This window comes from Bos indicus, chromosome 11 (genome assembly GCF_029378745.1).
Source record: "Bos indicus isolate NIAB-ARS_2022 breed Sahiwal x Tharparkar chromosome 11, NIAB-ARS_B.indTharparkar_mat_pri_1.0, whole genome shotgun sequence".
Lineage (NCBI taxonomy): Eukaryota > Metazoa > Chordata > Mammalia > Artiodactyla > Bovidae > Bos > Bos indicus.
In genome coordinates this window covers 13,087,565-13,113,260 of record NC_091770.1, presented here as the reverse complement: position 1 = coordinate 13,113,260, position 25,696 = coordinate 13,087,565, and the positions used below count along the sequence as shown (strand labels likewise).

Sequence of the window (25,696 nt, the reverse complement as noted above, 5' to 3'; positions counted from 1 at the left end):
TGCAATACGCGAGACCTAGGTTCAATCCCTCAGTTGGGAAAATCCTCTGGAGAAGGGAAAGGCTACCCACGCCAGTATTCTGACCTGGAGAATTCCATGGACTGTATAGTCCATGGGGTCACAGAGTCGGACGTGACTGAGCAACTTTCACTTTCACTTTGATCTTGCAGAAAGCTCTGAAATGAAGACAAATGTGGAAGTCAAAACCACTGAAAATGGAGCTAAAGAAACTATTTCAGGTAGGCAAATAGAAATTTAATTTTGTTCTTTTATGTTTAAAGATGAAAGATTAAAAATAAATTTTACTAAGGTTTTTGTGTCATGTGTGTATATATATATATATTACATATATATATTACATATATATATAAAATATGTTGGAAATGACAACCCACTGCAGTATTCTTGCCTGGGAAATCCCACGGACAGAGGGGCCTGGTGGGCTACAGTCCATGGGATCACAAAGAGTTGGAAACAGCTGAGTGATTCAACAGCAACAACTATAGGGTCATACCTAGGTGAATTTAAGAATATTGTGATTCAGATCTTCACCTTATGTCTTGATTTTGCTCTCAGAAGAAATAAAACTGAATTTATTATTTAAAAGCCAGTTATTTTTGTAACTGTATCCTATTTAAATTTCTCTGGTCTTTTGCCTGTTATATACATTTTCATGAAGCTACTATTTAATCCATTGTGGAATAAAGTTAGATCTTGATAAATAAAATACATTTGTGTGAATTCTTATTTTATTTTGTATCTTCAGCTGCTTTGGAGGCCACAGAAAATGAACCAGTCAACAAGGTCAGTTTTTAATTTCACTTTTTTTTTTTTTAAAGCTTAAGAGATTGTGACACAGTGTAGTTTTCTTACTATAAACCTAGGTAAAAAATGTACATATAAGGTATGGTGAAAATCCTGGTCTTTTGTGACCTTGTAAATATGTTTTGAGTTTAAAAATCGTGAGTTGCAGAATAAGTCACAGAAATTTAGGTGCAGATTATCATAAATAAATGTACATGTTATTGAGCATTTCTTTTCACTGAGAAGAGAGTGTTAGGCCAGCTGGGTTTTTGAGTAGAAAAACAACAGAATTTTGTGAAATTTCTTTTTTTCTTTTTTCTTATAGAGGCAAATGGGAGATATGTTAATACTTAGAATACCAGTTAATTTTTTGTATGTTTAGAGGAGCAAGTGGCATTTGCAATTCTATTTCAAGGGCTTTAAGTTCACTTTGTTTTCCTGTGCTTATATGTATCATCTTGAATATGTTAAAATTGCATTAATTTAGAAATTAGTGGTTAAGATCTTGAGACCATTCAGATGCTGAAGATAAGTTCATATTAGAATGGTTGCCCTATTCTTCAAGTAGTAGTTAAGTAGTATGTGTTAACTTACTATTTTGGTTTGAGAAGAATATTTTAAAGCAGCAGTAGAATATTTAGATTTACTTATTGCATTCTAGAAGGAATCATTTGTGAACACAGTTTGCATGCTGTTTAAAAATCATTCTCAACTAGCTTATGAAAATTATAATTTCCTACCCTCTCACCCTCCAGAAAGAAAAGTTAGAAGTTGCCAAATTTACTATAGTGCACTTCTGTGGATTTCACCCAACATCCACTAAAGGAAAAGTTGGCATTTTGGGGGGAGTCATCTTGAAGAATAAAATAGATCTAAGAGAAGAGAAGGCAGAAGTGAAAGTATTTTGTAGTGAGGATTGGGTTATGGAGTAAGGATACTAAGAGACTAGGTAAGCTTTTTTATATTGCTTAAAAGGGATTATTTTACTCAGTATGATAAAAGGATATGCCCTGATTTCCAGTAGTCCTGTGTAGATGTGAGAGTTGGACTGTAAAGAAAGCTAAGCGCAGAGGAATTGATGCTTTTGAACTGTGGTGTTGGAAAAGACTCTTGAGAGTCCCTTGGACTGCAAGGAGATCCAACCAGCCCATCCCAAAGGAAATCAGTCCTGTATAGTCATTGGAATGACTGATGCTGAAGATGAAACTCCCATTACATTGGCTACTTGATACAAAGAACTGACTCATTGGGAAAGACCCTAATGCTGGGAAAGATTGAAGGCAGGAGGAGAAGGGGATGACAGAGGATGAGATGGTTGGACGGCATCACTGACTCAACGGACATGAGTTTGAGCAAACTCCAGCAGTTGGTGATAGACAGGGAAGCCTGGGTCGCAAAGAGTTGGACACGACTGAGCAACTGAACTGAACTGAGCTGATTTGGAGCATCAAATATTAGCATCACAAGGCACAGGAATGGGAACAGTACATGAAAGAGTTATTGTCAAAGACAGGCAGCGTTATGTTTTTAAACTTGTTTTTAAATAATGGTTACGAAAGAGAACTAAAGACCTTGACTAGATGACAGAATTATTCTGTATACTTACAGAGTGGGGAAAATGCATTTTGTTTTGTTTTTAATTTGTGGTTTAGACCAACTGTCTGAATTAATCAATATTAAATGCAATTTAAATACTAACAGTGATCTGCAATGTAAAACTTAAATATTTAAGTAAATAACAGTTAAGTTTTAATGTCAATTCTTAAATTTGTTTTGAAGGAAACAGAAGAAATGTGTATGGTACTTATTTCTGATTTGCCTAGTAAAGGATATTCTGTTGAAGAAGTTTCCAACCTTGTAAAACCATTTGGTGGTTTAAAGGATATTTTGATTTTGTCATCTCATAAAAAGGTAAGAGTTGAAAATCGTTGTGAATTCATGTTGTCTGCAAGCTCATTTTGAAAAATATTAACTTTACAAAACTTGGAACAAAGGGTTTAAGAGCAACACCTCAAAATAAGCTGTCTCAAGCTAAGGCATTTTTAAAATACAAAATACAATCTTTGACAAAGGAGGCAAGAATATACAATGGATTAAAGACAATCTCTTTAACAAGTGGTGCTGGGAAATCTGGTCAACCACTTGTAAAAGAATGAAACTAGACCACTTTCTAACACCATACACAAAAATAAACTCAAAATGGATTAAAGATCTAAACGTAAGACCAGAAACTATAAAACTCCTAGAGGAGAACATAGGCAAAACACTCTCCAACATACATCACAGCAGGATCCTCTATGACCCACCTCTCAGAATATTGGAAATAAAATAAAAAATAAACAAATGGGACCTAATTAACCTTAAAAGCTTCTGCACATCAAAGGAAACTATTAGCAAGGTGAAAAGACAGCCTTCAGAATGGGAGAAAATAATAGCAAATGAAACAACTGACAAACAACTAATCTCAAAAATATACAAGCAACTCCTACAGCTCAACTCCAGAAAAATAAACGACCCAATCAAAAAATGGGCCAAAGAACTAAATAGACATTTCTCCAAAGAAGACATACAGATGGCTAACAAACACATGAAAAGATGCTCAACATCACTCATTATCAGAGAAATGCAAATCAAAACCACTATGAGGTACCATTTCACACCAGTCAGAATGGCTGCGATCCAAAAGTCTACAAATAATAAATGCTGGAGAGGGTGTGGAGAAAAGGGAACCCTCTTACACTGTTAGTGGGAATGCAAACTAGTACAGCCACTATGGAGAACAGTGTGGAGATTCCTTAAAAAACTGGAAATAGAACTGCCTTGTGATCCAGCAATCCCACTGCTGGGCATACACACTGGGGAAACCAGAAGGGAAAGAGACACATGTACCCCAGTGTTCATCGCAGCACTGTTTATAATAGCCAGGACATGGAAGCAACCTAGATGTCCATCAGCAGATGAATGGATAAGAAAGCTGTGGTACATATACACAATGGAGTATTACTCAGCCATTAAGAAGAATACATTTGAATCAGTTCTAATGAGGTGGATGAAACTGGAGCCTATTATACAGAGTGAAGTAAGCCGGAAGGAAAAACATCAATACAGTATACTAAAGCATATATATGGAATTTAGAAAGATGGTAACAATAACCCGGTGTACGAGACAGCAAAAGAGACACTGATGTATAGAACAGTCTTATGGACTCTGTGGGAGAGGGAGAGGGTGGGAAGATTTGGGAGAATGACATTGAAACATGTAAAATATCATGTAAGAAACGAGTTGCCAGTCCAGGTTCGATGCACGATACTGGATGCTTGGGGCTAGTGCACTGGGACGACCCAGAGGGATGGTATGGGGAGGGAGGAGGGAGGAGGGTTCAGGATGGGGAACACATGTATACCTGTGGCGGATTCATTTTGATATTTGGCAAAACTAATACAATTATGTAAAGTTTAAAAATAGAATAAAATTAAAAAAAAATACAAAATACAGTTAATCACATTTTTAAAGTTTTATTCTATAATCAGGTGTAGTTTTATGGTGAGAAGGATGGATTTCCCCATTAAAAATTTGCTTGAAAATTTAACAGAAAATACTTTAATAATAGTTTTTTAACAACTTACAAAGTTTTGTTTGGCTGTCTTTACTAGTATTTCTGCCTTTTTTTTTTTTTTTTTACCATTTATACTCAAATGGGAAATAACCATTTTCAGATTCACACTGATGGAGTCATCAGTACATAGAACCAGCCTAGTTTTATCTGTATGTCTTCAGTTTTCTATAATAAGTGTTTATTGCTTTTGTAATTTTAAAACAAAATGTGTTAATAATGAACAACTTGTAGGAGATATTTATAGGACATGAAAGTTCAGTGAAGTTTAAATAGTGGAAACAGCACCCTCAGAGTGGTGGCACATAGCATTCTTATAGAAAGGAGTTGGTGATCATTAGAAATTTTTGGGAGTGAAACCAGTGTACATAAGAAAACAAAGAAGGAAGGGATAGTAAGTGTAAGTAATTACATTCAGTTTTACCTTATATCAGAAGTAGATTACTTGAATGGTTACACAGTTCTACATTAAAAATCATTGAACTGTACACTTAAACAGGTGAACTTTATGATATGTAAACTATATTTCATTAAAGCTATTTTCTAAAAAGCACATTATTTGTAATGTTTTGAGATGGATAAAAATTGAAAAAATACATTTTTTTAGTATAAGAATTTTATGTGATAATACATTGACATGGGGGAAATTGTGAAACTCTGGGAATGAATAATTCAGATTCGTAGTTTGCATCATATACCGAAGTGAATGTGCATAAATATAAAATCCGAATACAAATCTAGATTATTTATGCCCAGTTTTGATTAGACTATCAAGTCTAATCAGTTGAATAGACTATTAAGTTTTTGGAGATTAAATATTTTTCTAGATGTTATGTGGAAAAATATCAGATTCACTCATATAAACATTTTAAACATTTTTGAAATTAACATAAAGGAAAATTGAAATAAAAGATTTAAAATATTTGTGTAAATGGGAAACAGAAGATTTGTATAAACATGCTATAAAATACTAAAAGTTTGATAAATATGCTGGCTAATGACATAAAGAGATAACTCATTTTATTAAAACTATAACTATAAATAAAAATATGAACTGTTTTCACCTCATTAACTATCAAACATATGGAACAAGGTTAAATAGTACCCAGGTATGAAAATTAAAACCAAACTGTCAGATCAGATCAGCTCAGTCGTGTCCAACTCTTTGCCACCCCATGAATCGCAGCACGCCAGGCCTCCTTGTCCATCACCAACTCCTGGAGTTCACTGAGGCTCACGTCCATCGAGTCAGTGATGCCATCCAGCCATCCCATCCTCTGTCGTCCCCTTCTCCTCCTTCCCCCAATCCCTCCCAGCATCAGAGTCTTTTCCAATGAGTCAACTCTTCGCATGAGGTGGCCAAAGTACTGGAGTTTCAGCTTCAGCATCATTCCTTCCAAAGAAATCCCAGGGCTGATCTCCTTCAGAATGGACTGGTTGGATCTCCTTGCAGTCCAAGGGACTCTCAAGAGTCTTTTCCAACACCACAGTTCAAAAGCATCAATTCTTCGGCGTTCAGCCTTCTTCAAAGTCCAACTCTCACATCTATACATGACCACAGGAAAAACCATAGCCTTGACTAGACAGACTTTTGTTGGCAAAGTAATGTCTGCTTTTGAATAGGCTATCTAGGTTGGTCATAACTTTCCTTCCAAGGAGTAAGCGTCTTTTAATTTCATGGTTACAGTCACCATCTGCAGTGATTTTGGAGCCCCCAAAAATAAAGTCTGACACTGTTTCCACTGTTTCCCTATCTTTTTGCCATGAAGTGATGGGATCAGATGCCATGATCTTCGTTTTCTGAATGTTGAGCTTTAAGCCAACTTTTTCACTCTCCACTTTGACTTTCATCAAGAGGCTTTTTAGTTCCTCTTCACTTTCTGCCATAAGGGTGGTGTCATCTGCATATCTGAGGTTATTGATATTTCTGTCGGCAATCTTGATTCCAGCTTGTGTTTCTTCCAGTCCAGCGTTTCTCATGATGTACTCTGCATATAAGTTAAATGGTGACAATATACAGCCTTGACGTACTCCTTTTCCTATTTGGAACCAGTCTGTTGTTCCATGTCCAGTTCTAACTGTTGCTTCCTGACCTGCATACAAATTTCTCAAGAGGCAAATCAGGTGGTCTGGTATTCCCATCTCTTTCAGAGTTTTCCACAGTTCATCGTGATCCACACAGTCAAAGGCTTTGGCATAGTCAATAAAGCAGAAATAGATGTTTTTCTGGAACTCTTGCTTTTTTCCACAATCCAGCGGATGTTGGCAATTTGATAACATAACAAACACCCTCTTCCAACAACACAAGAGAAGACTCTATACATGGACATTACCAGATGGTCAACACCGAAATCAGATTGATTATATTCTTTGCAGTCAAAGATAGAGACGCTCTATACGGTCAGCAAAAACAAGACCAGGAGCTGACTGTGGCTCAGACTATGAACTCCTTATTGCCAAATTCAGACTTAAATTGAAGAAAGTAGGGAAAACCACTAGACCATTCAGGTATGACCTAAATCAAATCCCTTATGATTATACAGTGGAAGTGAGAAATAGATTTAAGGGCCTAGATCTGATAGAGTGCCTGATGAACTATGGAATGAGGTTCGTGACATTGTACAGGAGACAGGGATTAAGACCATCCCCATGGAAAAGAAATGCAAAAAAGCAAAATGGCTGTCTGGGGAGGCCTTACAAATAGCTGGGAAAAGACGAGAAGCGAAAAGCAAAGGAGAAAAGAAAAGATACAAGCATCTGAATGCAGAGTTCCAAAGAATAGCAAGAAGAGATAAGAAAGCCTTCTTCAGCAATTAATGCAAAGAAATAGAGGAAAACAACAGAATGGGAAAGACTAGAGATCTCTTCAAAAAAATCAGAGATACCAAAGGAACATTTCATGCAAAGATGGGCTCGATAAAGGACAGAAATGGTATGGACCTAACAGAAGCAGAAGATACTAAGAAGAGGTGGCAGGAATACACAGAAGAACTGTAGAAAAAAGATCTTCACTACCCAGATAATCACGATGGTGTGATCACTCACCTAGAGCCAGACATCCTGGAATATGAAGTCAAGTGGGCCTTAGAAAGCATCACTATGAACAAAGAAAGCTAGTGGAGGTGATGGAATTCCAGTTGAGCTATTCCAAATCCTGAAAGATGATGCTGTGAAAGTGCTGCACTCAATATGCCAGCAAATTTGGAAAACTCAGCAGTGGCCACAGGACTGGAAAGGGTCAGTTTTCATTCCAATCCCAAAGAAAGGCAATGCCAAAAAATGCTCAAACTACCGCACAATTGCACTCATCTCACACGCTAGTAAAGTAATGCTCAAAATTCTCCAAGCCAGGCTTCAGCAATATGTAAACCCCGAACTTCCTGATGTTCAAGCTGGTTTTAGAAACCAAACTGTACGCTGCTCCAATTTTATACTTAAGAAAATAACAGAACAGAACTTGATAACCGTTACACATTTCTTTGGTTCTTTCTTTCCTCATATTTCTCATATTTTGTCAATCATTGAGTTTATTTACTTGATTCATGATCGTTTATTGTCTGCTACATACTATATACTGCTCTAGGTAGTAAGGATATAGTGATGAATAAGATAAATAAGATTTCCTTAGTGTCATTTACTACAGTGTCCCTTGTTATTCCTCTTTAGTATTGCTTTATGAGTTCAGTCATTATTTCTTGGTTTTAGTTGTAATGTTCTTAGTGTATATGCCTCACCTTTCTAAGGAATGCATTTTTTATTTTAAAAATATTTGGTAAGTTATGAAATTCATTTGACTCATAAGTATTAAATTTTTTAAGGAGAAGTAACTTAATAAGACTTTTTTTTGTTCTTGTCATTTCTATTTTAAAAGGCATTTATAGAAATAAATAGAAAATCTGCAGATTCTATGATAAAATTTTATACCTGCTTCCCAATATCAATGGATGGAAATCAACTCTCAATAAGTATGGCTCCTGAAAACATGAATTTAAAAGACGAGGTAAATAATAGATTTACCATTGTATTTACTAGACTATTATTAAAATTTTTAATCAAATTTATTATAGTCTGTTTTGTTTTCTAGTTTTCTTCTTTGGGTCATGTGTTTTTTCTCGGACACTAAGAAAGCATCTTCCTTTTTCTCCATAGTCTCCCATCTCATTGTTTGAGAGTTACTTCCATACTGAGGGAATCCAATCCCTCATGTATGGTGGAAGGGATTATTTCCTTTCATTTCTTATAACTGGCTCGTGCTAGGTCTGATCTATTTTAACTTCTGAAATTTCTTCTCTCTTCATCCCATTCACCTTTGCTTCACCTCTTTAAAACTCATACTAAAAATAGTTATTTGTTATATCCTCTGCCTTCAGTTTTGTCTTTCTCAAAACCTTTTTCACAAAGTCATGACACTGGCATAAAATTCAAATTTATTTGAATTTAATTAATTTAGAAATCCTTCATTGTTTCTGTGTGGCCTACAAAGATTTACTGCTAAGAGGCATGAAGCAGAGATACTAGGAATCTCTAGAGAAAGGTGGAAACGCATGTCTTTTGAAAAAGCTTTCCATACAGAATCATTCTAATGTGATATAATTGCTGGGGTAGTTTTATATATGTCAGCATTGAAGAGAAAAAAATTTAAGAATTCTTGTCCCATAAGGTAAAGTTCGTTTTCTGTACATTTAAGCTTTCATCAGCTAGCTTCTTCCAGCTTTGATGTCTTTGTGTTGTGCCACTCCTGGCCTCTTTATATAATTCAGTAACATCAAATTGCTGTACACTTAAGAACCTTGTGATGTTTTTTTCACTAGCTTATATCTCTGTGTGTTCTCATCCTCGAGTTTGCTTTGTAATTTGAGTTCTCTTAGTGTCTGCTAAATTAGATCTCTTATTCCTTGTATGTGAATTTGAGTGTCTTTCCCTCAATGGTACCCTCTTGGTAGTCTTTAATGTTCTTAGGGGACTAAGAAGAATTAAAGTCTATGGTCAGGTATGACTTAACTTTTGTAGGAACAGGGAAAGATTTTTGGAAGGAACAGAAATTTTGCTTGACTCTCATTTTATGAGGTAGTTATTAATGCTTGTTCATATTTTATTATAAATCTTGACTAATTAAATATATAAATAAGAAAGAGTATGCACCTTCAATCTTCTTTATTTTGCCTTTCTAGGAAGCTATATTTACAACCTTGATTAGAGAAAATGACCCAGAGGTAAATTTTGCATTTAAACGCTTTTGTACACTTGTTTAACTGATAAAAACATTGTTTGTTTTATTGTTTTCACCTGTCAAGAATTAAAGAAAATCTTGGCACTAGCTTTAAAAATTGAAGTGATGGAGATGTCATATGAGTCTTCTCTTGGTAAAAAAAAAAAAAAAATAAGAGAGGATAAAGGAGTCCCTAATGTGAAATATTTTTAGATTCTGGAACCATATTAACTGACTTGGATAAATATTGGGTATATTAGGTATTTTGGGTAAATGTTATGTTGATAGAAAAAAGATTATACTTCTTTTTTTTAGTATATTGTTTCACTGATCATTCAGATATAAAATTAATACATTATCTTTACCTATATAGTCATTTTCTTACTCTTCCGAGGGGATGTCACCTAAACTCAGAAAAACTAAATTATTGTTAATCTGTGTTTTACAGTTTGATACTTCAGCTGTGTGTGTGTGTGTGTGTGTGTGTGTGTGTGTGTTTCTAATGCTGTCTCTTAAAAAACTACAGGTAAATATAGATAAAATTTACGATCGATTTGTACATCTTGATAACTTACCGGAAGATGGACTTCAGTGTGTACTTTGTGTCGGACTTCAGTTTGGGAAAGTGGATCACCATGTATACATGAGTAATAAAAACAAGGTAACAAGGTCCCTTCTATTTTAGCTTATATATATATATCTTTTAGAGAATATGTTCAGTTCAGTTCAGTCGCTCAGTCATGTCCGACTCTTTGTGACCCCATGAACTTGCAGCACTCCAGGCCTCCCTGTCCATCACCAACTCCCGGAGTTTACCCAAACTGATGTCCATCATGTCGGTGATGTCATCCAGGCATCTCATCCTCTGTCGTCCCCTTCTCCTCCTGCCCTCAATCTTTCCCAACATCAGGGTCTTTTAAAATGAGTCAGCTCTTTGCATCAGGTGACCAAAGTATTAGAGTTTCAGCTTCAACATCAGTCCTTCCAATGAACACCCCGGACTGATCTTTAGGATGGACTAGTTGGATCTCTTTGCTGTCCAAGGGACTCTCAAGAGTCTTCTCCAATACCACAGTTCAAAAGCATCAATTCTTCGGCACTCAGCTTTCTTTATAGTCCAACTCTCACATCCATACATAACCACAGGAAAAACCATAGCCTTGATTAGATGGACCTTTGTTGACAAAGTAATGTCTCTGCTTTTTAATATGCTGTCTAGGTTGGTCATGACTTCCAAGGAGTAAGCGTCTTAATTTCATGGCTGCATTCACCATCTGCAGTGATTTTGGAGCCCCCCAAAATAAAGTCTGACACTGTTTCCACTGTTTGCCCATCTTTTTGCCATGAAGTGATGGGACCAGATGCCATGATCTTCGTTTTCTGAATGTTGAGCTTTAAGCCAACTTTTTCATTCTCCCCTTTCACTTTCATCAAGAGGCTTTTTAGTTCCTCTTCACTTTCTACTATAAGGGTGGTATCATCTGCATATCTGAGGTTATTGATATTTCTCCTTGCAATCTTGATTCCAGCTTGTGCTTCCTCCAGCCCAGTGTTTCTCATGATGTAGAATATGTAGCTGAACTCTGTGTTCAGTACAGTTTGCAACTTTTAATTCAACTTCTGAACTGTAAACATTATTCAGTCTCTGAGCAGAATTATAATATACCGTTTTATTTTCTACTGGGCTGTAATAAGAAGGAAGAACTCCTAGTTTTAAGGGGAAATAGAGACTTGCACAAGGTAGAAAGGTAATGTGTGCAAAGACCATTATCTTATGGGGAAGTTTAGACTTGAGTTCATCTAGCCTTAAGTACCTTTGTGACCTTAGCTAAGTTGTTTACACTTTTAGTTCTTATTTGTAAAAGGAAAGAGTGTCAACCAGATATTTTCTAAAGTCCTTTCCAGTGTTAAAACACACAGAGATAACTCTGTTAAGTTATATGTAAAGAAGTAGAAATAACCATTCCTTATTTTCATAATTTGGCTAAAGCCAAAAAGATAAATCCTTTTTACATTTGCTGTACCCTCTGTCTTTTCTTAATTCACACTTGTGCCCATGAAAATTAGGGTTTGGTTGAGAAGAGCCCTGGAGGAGGAAATGACAACCCATTCCAAATCCCATGGACAGAGGAGCTTGGCAGGCTACAGCCCATGGGGTAGCAAAGAGTCGGACATGACTAAGCAGACATGGACACAACCGTATATTACCTAGAAAGTTCAAAAGGATTTTATAGCAAACTTGACAGTATTTGCTCCATAAAATACACCCGATCTCCCAAGTAGAAGTGAAGTGAAAGGAAGTCGCTCAGTCATGTCTGACTCTTTGCAACCCCATGGACTGTAGCCTACCAGGCTCCTCAGTCCATGGAATTTTCCAGGCAAGAGTACTGGAGTGGGTTGCCATTTCCTTCTCCAGGGGATCTTCCCAACCCAGGGATCGAACCTGGGTCTCCTGCACTGCAGGCAGAAGCTTTACCATCTGAGCCACCCGGGAAGCCCGATCTACCAAGTAGTAGATAGTAATTCCTTTGACATGTTTAAGAAATTTCTTAAATCATGTTTGTCAAAGTAGTGCTAACCATATTTACATTATTGTTCAGCCATCACCACTCTCCATCTCCAGAGCTCCTTATAAACTGAGACTTCCTATCCATTAAACAGGAACTCCCCATTCCCTCTTTTCATAGCTCCTGGCAACCACCACTCTACCATTCACATTTTTGTCTCTCTGAATTTGACTATTGATATTTTAGGTACCTCATATAAGTGGAATTGTACAATATTTGTCCCTTTGTGTCTGGTTTATTTCACTTAGCATAATGTCTTCAGCATGCTTTGTAGCCTGTGTCAGAATTTCCTTCATTTTTGAGGCTGAGGCTGATAAAATATCCCATTATATGCATGAACCACATTTTATCTGTCTACTCATGTGTTGGTTGACACTTGGGGTTACTTTTGCCTTTTTTTTTTTTTTTGCTTTTGACTGTGTGATTAATACTGTATGAACATGCATGTACAAATACTTGCTCCAGTTCTGGCTTTCAATTCTTTTTAGGTATATATTAAAAAATGAAATTGCTAGATCTTATGGTAATTTTACTTTTAATTTTTTAAGAAATTTAATATTTTTTTGTCTTCTCCAAGGCAATTCTTCAGTTAGATAGCCCTGAATCTGCTCAGTCAATGTACAGCTTTCTGAAACAAAACCCACAGAACATAGGTGACCATGTATTGACCTGCACATTATCTCCAAAGATGGACTCATCAGAGGTAAGATGATTTTGTATCAGTTTTTGTTTGTGCTTTTAGAAAATGAAGGAGACATAAAGGTTATTCTCCCAAAGCTAGAGGATATAATCTGAAAGTAATTTTGAGAATTATTCTTGGGCAGTAGTCAAACTGGTTATGAGTTCAGATAGTTTGTTTTAAAATTTTATTTTGCAATCACTATTCCAGTTTTTATAATTTATGAAACTGTGAATTTGTCTAAATGAGAATAAATTGAGGTAGTCTTAGGAAATGTAGCATATATGGTCATACATGCAGAGCAATTCAATATTCATAGCATGATTATCTCCAGAATGCAGAATCTACACTGAGTCCATTTTTACTTTCTCCTGATAGATGTTTGTTTTTTTCTTTTGTTAAATTACTTATAAACTCTCTTCTTTTATAAGAAATAAAATTTTACAGTTTCTTGGCTTGCACCATAGTAAAAACACTGTCGTCGTGTTACTCAGGTCATATAACTTAATTACTATTTTTTGAATCTGCTCTCAGAGCTGTTTTTCTCACGCTCTGTTCTGAATTTATGGTCATTTGCTTTGTTAAGCACCTGTATACCTCTGCTTTTCTTTTTATTGGTCTTCTGAGTTACATCTGTTATTTCTTGGACTCCGTATCTCCTATTCTCTTGGATTACTTTCTGTTTGCTAGAATACATTGTCAACTAATTTTCCCAGAAAGTATATGTGGCCAGTAGACCTTTTGAATCCCTGCATATTTGGAAATGACTTTATTTTTCTCTTACTTATTTCATTGATAATGTGTTTAGGTGAAGAATTCTTTGCCCATACTGTTCTTTTATTGTTTGTTTTTTTAGTGGAGAAGACAGACTGTAGATAATTCACACACACATATACACCTTATCTATTATAAAATAGGTTAGCTGCAATACGTTGTGTGTGTGTCAGGTGGTTAAAAAGTGCTGTGAAGTACTGTGGAGACAAATCAAGCTAAAAGGATACAGAGTGCTGAATGACCGGGTATGCCAGGGGGATATGTGTATTTTAGACTGGTCAGGCCCCTCTGAGAAAGAATTATTTGAGAAACGTAAAAGAAAGAAGAGAGCAAGTTCTACTAACATAGCAAGGAGAAGAGGTTTTTAGAGAAAATAAGCGCCAAGGCCTTAAGGACAGTTTGGTGATTTGGGAGGATCAGTAAGTACAGTGAACAAGGTTTGAACTTGGTTTGGATTTTATTTTCTACATTCTTCAGATCTAAAAATTAGTATATTCCTTCTTCACCTGAGGAAAATTTTTCTCTTATGTCTTTGAATATTCTCTTCAAAGTTTAATATTCTGTCTTTCTGAAAGTAGCACTTGTACTGATACTGTGGATGCTATATCCTATTGAATTTTTAAAATTTTAAGAACAGTTCTTTAGAGAGTATTCTTTAGAGTTCTTTTTAAAGGAGTTCTCTGAAATATCTTTTTTTTGTATGCTTAACTTGTTCTCTTTTGTGCATTTGTTTCTCTCTGACTAATTTACGAATAAAGCAAGTTAGCTAATACAGGTATCTGGTATAGATTTCCTTCACTGTCATATAGGTTGGTTTTTTTCTAAGAAGTTTTCTCAAGAGAAAACTGCTGGTAAGCACTATGGATAGGGTTTATACTGCCATCTTTAGTTTTCTTTATGTATCATTACAGTGTAGGCGCAATACCTTACCAGGTATCCTAGTAAAGAAGGCCTTTACTCTGGGATGTGAACTCTCACACCAGGAACCTCTCTAGAAATATTATTCAGTTTTTATATAATATAGTTCTCAGCTTTTAATCTGACAAGATCTAAAGAAGTATCATTCTCAGTTCAGTACACATGATTCCCCCCAAAAAAAGCCTTCAGCTAGTATGTAAAAGTTCTGAAACCTGGATATTTTTGCTGTTTTGTTCAGTGATGTATCCTAAGTGCCTGGATCAATGCTTGGTACCTAAGCACTGAATTTTAATTCCTGCTTCTTTGATTTTGGGCTCCAGGACATTGCTTTCTTGGTGGTTCAGATATATGTTTAAAAGGATTGTTGTTAAAATTTGTCCAGGATTTCTATATGTTTTGTGTAGAAAGCTTTTTAACTAGTTTGGAGAAGGCAATGGCAACCCACTCCAGTACTCTTGCCTGGAAAATCCCATGGATGGAGGAGCCTGGAAGGCTGCAGTTCATGGGGTCGCTGAGGGTCGGGCACGACTGAGCGACTTCACTTTCACTTTTCACTTTCATGCATTGGAGAAGGAAATGGCAACCCAGTCCAGTGTTCTTGCTTGAAGAATCCCAAAGATGGGGGAACCTGGTGGGCTGCCGTCTATGGGGTCGCACAGAGTCGGACACGACTGAAGCGACTTGTCAACAGTAGCAGCAGTCTCCCTTATAAATATTAATAGAAGTCTTTTAAAATTATAATTTCACACAAAAAGATGTTGATATTTCAGGTTTTTATTCTTAGCAGAAGTGGCATTGCCAGGCTTTTAAAGTTAAAATTTTTCCTATGTACTTATGGAAACTTATTTTTCTCATTAATTTCTGTGTATCATTTATTCTGTATAACCTTATTTAGAGCTTTTAAAAATGGGGGGAAAAGTTCTAGAACATGATAATTATATGGACACTGAGAACTACCTGTTTTGATGTATTTTTAAGGTATGGTTTTGTCTTTTTTAGCTTAGATTTTTAAGAACTGAAAACACTGCATTGATGAATTAAATATTTGAAATCCAGTAGAATAGACCCTAATAAAATATGGAATTATATTACAGGTGAAAGCTGAGAAAGACCCAGAACTAGGAAAGGAAAGGTATGTTTCTTTAAGTTTGCTAAAACTTTTTATAAGTTAATTACTGAATTTTATTTCTGTATTTTATGGTAATTGTTTACTTATAATAAAAAGTTTATCTTTCATGATAATTCTGTGTGTATATGAGTGTTGTCAGGGTGTTTTTTGTTTTGTTTGGGGGTTTTAGGGGGCCTATGTTTGACTTTCGGGCCTTTTGTTAATGTTGTTTTTGGTCTCTTTCAGATATTTACTGAATTGTTTTTTTTTTTTAAAGGAAAAGAGAATGTATACACACAGTTTATATTAAATATATAAATTTGACTTCTTTATAAAATGTTTTGCTAAGACTTGAACAATTCAACTGTGTTATCACTATTTGCTAGACTTTTCTATTCCAAAATAGTTAGGCACAATAGTAAATTTTCAATTTTTTTGTAGAACCTTTTGAAAGTTCATTGAGTTTTTAAAACGAAAAAGATACTATTTAGTGTATATTTTGGTATAAAACAAAATAATATGTACACTGCTTTATATTTTCAGAGGTTGAAAGTTTGTTCTTCAGAGTCTATACAAACTAGTAACTCACCACTTTTTTGGACCACATATGGTATATCCTCTGCTTAGTGACTTTCTCATCCTGATAAATACCATACTCATTACCACCTTTGTCCCACCGATGAATAAACCCCCATTTTACTCCTCATCATTGGGAATCACTCATTGAGAATTCTTTCTCTTTTATAGTAAGGAGTTTACCCTTACTTCTTAGTCAGTTGTAGTAAGAGCTTATCAATTTGAAGGAGGAGTTTGAGTGTTTAAATATGGGAAGTTTATATTATTTGATACACTGCCTAATTGTAAGATGCCTGAAAAACAGAATTTCTTACAAGTTTTTGTCTCAGTTTTTATCAAATGAGACTTTTAAATGATAAAGCTGATTATAAGTATATTTATAAGCAATAGATTTGCTATATGGGTTCACACAGACTTTTTTAAGTTGTGCATCATTGTACCAGTTATATTTACATGCCTAAGAAGTAGAAACCAATAGCAGTGTTTGCTATAAAAGCCTACAAAGGGCTGAATAAATAACAGTGCCACATGTGGTAGTGTAAATAGACCTGCAGTTTGGGCACAGTAACTGGCTTGTAAGTAAGTAGGCTCTTCCAAAAATCCACTTTATATATTTCATTTGACAGTTTCTTTCATGTGTGAAAGAATAGGTATTGTATGTGTTTTCGTCATTTTCTCTTTCATTGTTTTGACTTTTAAAATCAGGTGTGTCTTAATTTACAGATAGTTGTCTGAGCTTATAAAAAGAATTTTTAAAGTTCTAGCACTAATAATTTTTTAATTTCCATTTTGCAATAATTTTCTGATATGCATGACATTAGACAAAAGAGATATGGGATATTGCTGAATACTTCACATTTCTTTTTTTTCTCTCTTTTATTCACATTTCTTTATTGGAGTGATCCTGAGAAAATACTGGTGCTTGTTCCTTTTTTTTTGTTAAAGCACTTATGGATACTAATTCATTAATACGATCCTCTTGTTTATAATTAATGTAAAGCGTTTGCTTTTTAAAAGAAATCTCACATGGATATATTACTAATTTAATAAAATTCTGCATTTTACCTGTTCTAACTGCCCCCCATGTCAGCATTATTTATCATGTGATTAAGGGTGCAAAATGAAGTGTTTGCAAGTTCATTAATAATGTTGGGAAAAACTCAGTGGCTGTAACTAATCTTCAGTGTTATGTTTCATTCTAAAGTTTCTTGGAAGTATGTTGTTGTTCAGTCGCTAAATCGTGTCTGACTTTGCGACCCAATGGACTGCAGCACACCACACTTCCCTGTCCTCTACTATTTCTCCTGGAGTTTGCTCAAACTCATGTCCATTGAATCAGTGATGCCATCTCATCCACTATTGACCCCTTCTCCTGCCCTCAGTCTTTCCCAGCATCAGGGTCTTTTCCAGTGAGTCACCTCCTCCCATCAGGTGGCTAAAGTATTGGAGATTTCAGCATCAGTCCTTCCAATGAATATTCAGGATTGATTGCCTTTAGGATTGACTGATTTGATCTCCTTGCTGTCCAAGGGACTCTCAAAAGTCTTCTCCAGCACAACAATTTGAAAGTGTCAGTTCTTCAGCACTCAGCCTTCTTTACAAACTCTCACGTCACACATAGCTACTGGAAAAACCATCGCTTTGTATCTTTGTCAGCAAACTGATGTCTCTACTTTTTAATATGCTGTCTAGGTTTGTCAAAGCTTTTCTTCCAAGGAGCAAGCAATCCATTTAATTACATGGATGCAATCACTATCCACAGTGATTTTGTATCCCAGGAAAATAAAATCTGTCACTGTTTCCATATTTTCCCCCATCTATTTGCCATGAAGTAATGGGACCCGGTGCCATGGTCTTCATTTTTTTAATGTTGAGTTTCAAGGCATCTTTTTCATTCTTTCACCCTTACCAAGAAGCTCTTTAGTTCCTCTTCACTTTGTGCCATTAGAGTGGTATTATCTGCATATCTGAGATTGTTGATACTTCCTGTCAGTCTTGGTTCAAGCTTGTGATTCATCCAGCTCTGCATTTCGTATGACATACTCTGCATATAAGTTAAAGAGACAGGGTAATAATATATAGCCTTGACTTACTCCTTTCCCAGTTTTGAACCAGTTGTTCTGTTTGTGATTCTGTTCCTTCTTGACCTACATACAGGTTTCTCACAAGGCAGGTAAGGTGGATGAAGTAGATGTTTTTCTGGAACTCTCTTGCTTTTTTGATGATCTAATGGATGTTGGCAATTTGATTCTCTAGTTACTCTGCTTTTTCTAAATCCAGCTTGAACATCTGGAAGTCCTTGGTTCATGTATTGTTGAAAACTCGCTTGGAGAACTTTCAGCATTACTTTGCTAGCATGTGAGATGAGTGCAATTGTGCGGTAGTTTCAGCATTCTTTGGCATTGCCTTTCTTTGGGATTGGAATGAAAACTGACCTTTTCCAGTCCTGTGGCCACTGCTGAGTTTTGCCAAATGTGCTGGCATATTGAGTGCAGCACTTTATCAGCACCGTGTTTTAGGATTTGAAATAGATCTGCTGAAATTCCATCGCCTCCCCTACCTTTGTTCATAGTGATGCTTCCTAAGACCCACTTGACTTTCACACCCCAGGATGTCTGGCTCTAGATGAATGACCATACCATCATGGTTATCTGGATCATTAAGACCTTTTTTGTACAGTTCTTCTGTGTATTCTTGCCACATGTTAATCTCTTCTGCTTCTGTTAGGTCCTTACAGTTTCTGTCCTTTATTGTGAAACATGGAAAGTGTGTGTGTGGTGTTAATCTTTGATCTCATGGCCAACTTTTATTGTATACCTTTTCTGAAGGTTTTGAAACCCTAGTGTTATAGTGGGATGGGGATAGGACAGGAATGGGAAATTAGATACCTCTGTACTGAATCCTGCCTTCCTGAAGTCCTTTTTTGGTCTAGTTTCCAGAATATGACTTTGTTTTCTTTGATCTTTTAAGAGACTGGTTTTTTGACTCTGGTGTTAATACTTTCACTTATCTGACTTCTCAAACTGACTCTCCAAGCTAACTTGGTGAACACTGAAACTTTTTCCATATTAGCCAGAAAACTAGATACTATTTGAATCCTGTGAAGAAAGCAGTATAATTTTAAAAGACTGACACACAAGAACAAATACAGAATTAAGCTGTTTTCCCAAGTAGGCTCATGCTGTCTGTCCGAAGTGTGGACCTGCATAGTGATTCATTATGTTAAAAAGATAATAGCTTTTTAAATTTATTGACAAAATTGAAATATGGTAGACAGGAAGGACTTGGCTATATCCTAGAGCCAGGAATCAAAATCACCAGTTTTCTCTTTCTAAAGCCCGATAAATTGGTAGTTTCATATAGTCTTAACTTGTAAAGCCTTTAGGGTTACTGTGCAGTTCTGTAATGAGGCAGGAATTTGAATTAAATCATTATTGGAAATCAGTCTCTTAAAAATGAAACTTAAAAATGAAAGCTCACGTTTTGAGAAGTAATATTTACATGACTGCTTTAACTGAATATCACAGCTTTTTCTCATCTTTGTCATATTTGTGCTTGGCAACAAGTTTTTTCTTGATGTGTTAGAATTTGGGACATCAAATGTCAGCCATTTTATATTTTAATATAAGGGATGTGAATTATTTCAAATAAAAGTCTTTAAATCTTTTCAAGTATACAAAGGGTAGCTTATACAGATGAATAGAATATTATTTGATTAAAGTCTGTGGTTGCTGACTTTTTAACTTAAATAAATTCTTGAAACTGTTTGCCTTAACAGCTTTCCTATTCAAGAGGTGTTTCTCTGATCTCTTAGGAAAGTTTTCTCTTTTGGAATTTTAAGTTTACAATCTTTGAGGGAGGGAGAAATTGTTTATTGGCTCATATGATTAGACCCTAATGTATAGCAGTTTTTCCAAATTTTTGAAATATTATTAATGTCTCAGGACACAGATAATACATCATCTTGTGGTAACTGAAGAGTAGCATATCTTTAATTATTCTCTATAACTGGAAAGATTTTAACATCTTTCTTGTGATATAGCAAAGGCACCTACATACTTTATAATAAGACTACATGTTTATGTAAAGGTGATCTTATCAGCTTTGCCACTAACTTTAAATTTCTGACAAGAGTATTTAAAAGGTATTTCCCAAGAAAGTTTTCTTATAAGTATTACTAACAAATACAGTTCTTGGGAAATTAAAAACAAATCTGTTTCATATCCTAAAGAAAGAGGTGACATATTAAGAGTGTGAACTTGCACTTTCTGTTTATGTTCCTTTTTGGTAAGGCTCACTTAGAGAATTGTAAATTTTAAAGCATGAGTCATTAGTTACATGAACCATGAACATATTTTACTGATGGGAAGCTAGGATCTAATAATTTTCAATGTCTTGAATCCACATTTAGCCTTCTAATATCGGGCGGGGGGTAATGACACAGAGGGGGAAAAAATGGTTATAACTTACGTGGGTAAAAGGCTCATACCAGTGGTCATAATATTGCCATTATTTCATTGAGCTAAAAGGAAATCCTTAGTGCAGTGGAGGCTTTTATCAAAACTTCTTAACCATTTTAATGTTGATTGACTGGATTTCCCAGTGCTTATCACTATTGCATTAGGAAGTCTTGACAGTTAGCATAGGCAGGGTTATTTATAATGGTTGAATTCTCATCATAGTTTGATTTTTGTTTGTGTTTTTGTTTGTATTCTTTTTGTTTTTAAATACTTATAGCCCTGACTTGAAAAACAGTCCAGTTGATGAAAGTGAGGTGCAAACAACAGCTGATAGTCCCTCTATTAAACCTAGTGAGGTTGAAGAAGAATCTGTTCCCAGCGTTCAAACAGGAACTTTTATACAGCAGAAAGAGCCTTTTGAGGAAGAACCAGAAAAAACACTGTGTGTCTCTGATTTTGCTCTTGAAACAGTTGAAGTTGAAACTCAAGGAGAGGAGGTCAAAGTGGAAATTCCTCTTGTAGCATCCACGTCAGCCAGTATTGACTTATTCACTGAAAATGTAGGGGAATCTGTTTTAAATCAGCAGGTGTATACCGGTGACTTTGAGAAGGAAGAGACAGAAATTATTAACCCGGAAACAGAGTTATCAACCTCTGATAATACATTTATAGAAGAAAGGAACATCAAAGGAATTCTAGAAGACTCTCCATCTGAAGCAGATTTCTTTTCTGGGATTACAGAGTCTATGATAGAAGCTGTAGCTGAAGTAGACAAACAAGAAACTGTTTCAGAAATAGTACCATCTACTTGTGTTGTGGCCTTAGTACCTGGAATTTCCACTGGGGATGAGCAGGCAGTGAGCACAAAGGGAATTTCTGAAAAAACTAACATGGATGAGAAGGAGGAGAATGAATTAAATACTAAGGAAGCCAGAATGGATCTGAAAACAGGAAGAGAGAAAGCTGAGAAGAATGATAGGATGGTTACAGAGAAGCTGGATAAGGTTGTAGCTGCAGTGAAAGAAAAGCCTGCAGAAAACTCAGTGACCAAGGCATGTCCAAATAAAACAGTGGTTCAGGCCAATAAGCCTGATGAAACTAGTAAAATCAGTATGCTGGTTGCATCAAATGCATCTAGCAGTAAATCAGGCATCAAGGCTGATGTGGTCTCTTCTACAAAGGCAAGAGCTACAGCTTCAAAATCTGAAAACCAGAAAAGTTTTCTAAAATCTGTACTCAGAGATCAAATAAATGCTGAAAAGAGGCTTTCAGCCAAGGAATCGGGTCTACTTAAACCTACAAGTGCCAGGTCAGGCGTGGCTGAAAACAGCAGTAAATTAAAACCCATTCAGAGCGGTGTTACCAGAGGAAGCAGTGGAAGGATCTCAGCCCTGCAAGGCAAAGATTCTAAACTGGATTACAGGGATGTTACAAAACAGCCTCAGGAAACAGAGGCTAAACCTTCCATCATGAAACGGGATGACAGCAACAATAAGGTGAGGAGGGTAGGAAGAACTAAGTGTCTTTGAAGTGATTAGTCTCTCTATTGTAGCTAAGGAGTAGGAGATGTAATTCCGTTTTATACTTTCATCTCCTCACTCCTTTTGCCCCCAAGCTCCCTTTTCCCTTTCTTAAATGACTCCATTGATTTAAGCCAGTAGACACTTAGAATAATAAGCTGAAATTTGTAATTTATTAACATGTGAAAGCATTATTTGGATAAAATATGGTCAGTAATAAAACTTTGGATTTAAAAATAATTCTGCAGTGACACTCCTGCAGTGATTTAACATCCTGCTTCTGAAATGGGAAACCGTTTTCTCTTTTAAATTGAAGCTTCATTTATCAACTTACTGATAGACATTGTAGCTATTGAGAAGAAAAGATTAGTAAAACTGAGTTGAACTACAGTTTATGGAGATGATGCCTGTACCGTTAAATGATTGTTGACTTCACTTGGAATACCTATTAAATATTTGTATCATTGAATGTGTTTGGGTAATATTTGCTTTCTGCTTTCTTTTTTTGTTTGTTTTAAAGGACATTAATAATTAGTTGTAAATTCTGTTTTTCTGTGTTTCTTATTTAATATTTCAGACTTTGACAGGGCAAAACACTAAGAATCCTAAAAATACCACTGGTAGAAGTTCAAAATCCAAAGAGGTAAGAAACAGTCCACTAATATGGACCCATCTGTTCCATCATTCCGTAAGAGTTCGTCTGCCTTGTAACTTGTGTCTCTCCTATAATAATTAGCTTGATACAGAGCAAGGGACAGGAATGAGATATTTTAATTTCGACCTTACTACCAGTTTGTTTTCTGACCTTGAGCTAAGCTAAATAGTTTGTGTTCTTAGTGTGGAGCAAAAAGTTATATAAGGATGGAAAGGGAATTAGAAAGGGAGACACCTCCAGTCTCCTCTCAATAGGAATAAGTTATAGTACAGAATAAAATCTTGTGTGTAAAGGAGATTGACTTTTGACTGGAGTCCTCTCCAATTTGTAGTCCTTTTGGTATAGTTCAATATACCCTGACTAGATGGGCTCTAAGATTTAGTTTCTGATTACTGACATCTACTGCCAAATAAACATACTATAATTTTTATTTGGCTGTTTGGTATTTTAGGTTTCTGTTACTCATAGATTATTTTTTCAGTTATTTTACTTTTTTCTTCTGGTAGGGGATAAATTTGAGCCTATTTTATTAGAGCAAGGAGAAATGTTACTAGTTTAAAAAGCCAGAAGTAAGGATTATGGTTTATTTCATGGCTTAATAAATTAATCGTACAATTGCGTACAGATTCCCCCTCCTGCCCCGAAATTAATGGGGTATGTATTCTAATGCCATTATCATGTTTGCTAGTAATTGGCCATTGATAGCATACTAAATGCGTAGGAGGCCTGCCAGGAATTTATTTTCTTTAGTATTGGCACCATTTTTCAAATCACAGATAACTGTTTCTTTTTAATTTTTTTTTACGTGTAGTTATATTTGTCATTAAATCTTAGTAATAAATTTTCTGTGTAACATTCTCAAAACATAAACCTTACATAGGCATACCTTAGAGATATTACAGGCTTGATTCCAGATTGCCATAGTAAAGGAATATCACAATAAAAGTGAGTCACATGAATTTTTTGGTTTCCCAGTACATGTAAGTTATGTTTGTACTATACTATACTCTGTTAAGTGTGCAGTTGCATTGTGTCTTCAGAAAATGTGCACACCTTAATTTTAAAATACCTTATTGCCAAAAAACGCTATCATCTGAGCCTTCAATAACAGTCTTTTTGTAAATAGAAGCATCAAAGATCACTGACTAGAGATCATCATAACAAATATAATAATGATGAAAATGTTTGAATGTGAGAATTACTGAAATGTGACAGATACATGAAGTTAGAAGATGCTGTTGAAAAAGTGGAGCCAGTAGACTTGCTTATCACGGGGTTTTCATGAATCTTCAATTTGTAAAAAATGTATCTGCAAAGTATGCCTGTATCTTAATATTACATATCTTAAAATATATATTATATGTGTAAATTCATCAGTGGAACAATCTAGTTAGCTGTTAACTTTCTAGTTTCATTTGAAGTGCTTTTAGTAGTCTGTGAAGTCTCCAAAACTCTTGGAAGATATCATTTAACATGGAAGCTGTAGCTTTTACATTATATTGTTTGATAAGTGCTTTAAATGCAGTATTTTTGTGCATCATATTTTAAAATTCATACATCATTTAGGAAATAATTGTAATCTTACTGAAATTGGATTGATATTGTTAGGATTTACCTTTGGCATTGTCTACTCTTTGGCTTTTTGGGGCTTTGAAAAATAATTTCAGCTGTAGGAAACATCTCTATGCTGAAATTCTCATACTATATCTCTTGAAATTCTCACAAATGATAGATATGTCATGCACATTTATTGAAACTATTTGGGACCTAGCCAGTTATCAGCAGTTATTCACAGTTCTGATTTTTTTTTCTTTAATTTTTCCAACAGGAACCTTTATTTCCATTTAATTTGGATGAATTTGTTACTGTGGATGAGGTTATAGAAGAAGTAAATCCTTTTCACGTCAAGCAGAATCCACTGAAGGGAAAAAGGAAAGAAGCTCTCAAAAATACCCCTTCCTCTGAACTGAACTTAAAGAAGAAGAAGGGAAAGATCTCTGCTCCTCGTGTGGTTGAGGGAGAGTTATCTTTTGTAACATTGGATGAGATTGGGGAAGAGGAAGATGCAGCTGCACAGCTAGCACAAGCTCTAGTCACTGTGGATGAAGTAATTGATGAAGATGACATAAATGTGGAAGACATGGTTAAAAATTCAAACTCACTTCTTACATTAGATGAGTTAATTGATCAAGATGATTGCATTTCTCACAGTGAAACTAAAGACGTTACTGTGCTGTCTGTGGCTGAAGAGCAAGATCTTCTCAAACAGGAACGCTTGGTAACTGTGGATGAAATTGGGGAAGTAGAAGAGCTACCTTTAAATGAGTCGGCAGATATCAGTTTTGGTGCTTTAAATACTAAAGGAGATGAGGGAAATACTGGAAGGGATTCTCTTGGGTTCATTTCTTCTCATATGCCTGAAGACCCTTCTACTTTAGTTACTGTAGATGAAATACAGGATGACAGCAGTGATCTGCATTTAGTGACTTTAGATGAAGTAACTGAAGAGGATGAAGACTCTCTGGCAGATTTTAACAATCTTAAAGAAGAGCTTAATTTTGTTACTGTTGATGAAGTTGGAGAGGAAGAAGATGGAGACAATGATTTAAAAATTGAGTTAACACAGAGGAAAAATGACCATCCCACTGATAAGAGAGGTGATAGAAAAAAGAGAACTGTGGACAAAAAGAAGACAAAACTTGAAGCTCTGTCTCAAGTGGGCCCAGTAAATGAGAATGTTATGGAAGAAAATCCGAAAACCATGATTGAAAGACGTTCAGCAGGTAGATACTTAGAAGTGGTAATTTTTGTT

At 35.5% G+C, this 25,696-nt stretch overlaps 1 protein-coding gene and 1 non-coding gene across 6 annotated transcripts in view; one reads left to right on the top strand and one right to left on the bottom strand.

Annotated features, from left to right (window-relative positions):
- Positions 1-25,696, top strand: part of ZNF638 (zinc finger protein 638) — a 90,589-nt gene that overhangs the window by 58,182 nt on the left and 6,711 nt on the right. For all 5 annotated transcript variants that reach the window (XM_019969950.2, XM_019969948.2, XM_019969947.2 and 2 more), the window contains 11 exons: positions 171-239; positions 767-804; positions 2,584-2,715; positions 8,290-8,418; positions 9,590-9,631; positions 10,154-10,288; positions 12,772-12,897; positions 15,660-15,697; positions 20,987-22,205; positions 22,807-22,872; positions 24,713-25,667. In XM_019969950.2, the coding sequence (XP_019825509.2) occupies positions 171-239; positions 767-804; positions 2,584-2,715; positions 8,290-8,418; positions 9,590-9,631; positions 10,154-10,288; positions 12,772-12,897; positions 15,660-15,697; positions 20,987-22,205; positions 22,807-22,872; positions 24,713-25,667 (2,949 nt within the window). The remainder of the gene's footprint in view (positions 1-170; positions 240-766; positions 805-2,583; positions 2,716-8,289; positions 8,419-9,589; positions 9,632-10,153; positions 10,289-12,771; positions 12,898-15,659; positions 15,698-20,986; positions 22,206-22,806; positions 22,873-24,712; positions 25,668-25,696) is intronic.
- On the bottom strand, positions 12,050-12,121 carry TRNAC-GCA (transfer RNA cysteine (anticodon GCA)). The gene has a single exon. It is a non-coding gene; the product is annotated as a tRNA-Cys (tRNA).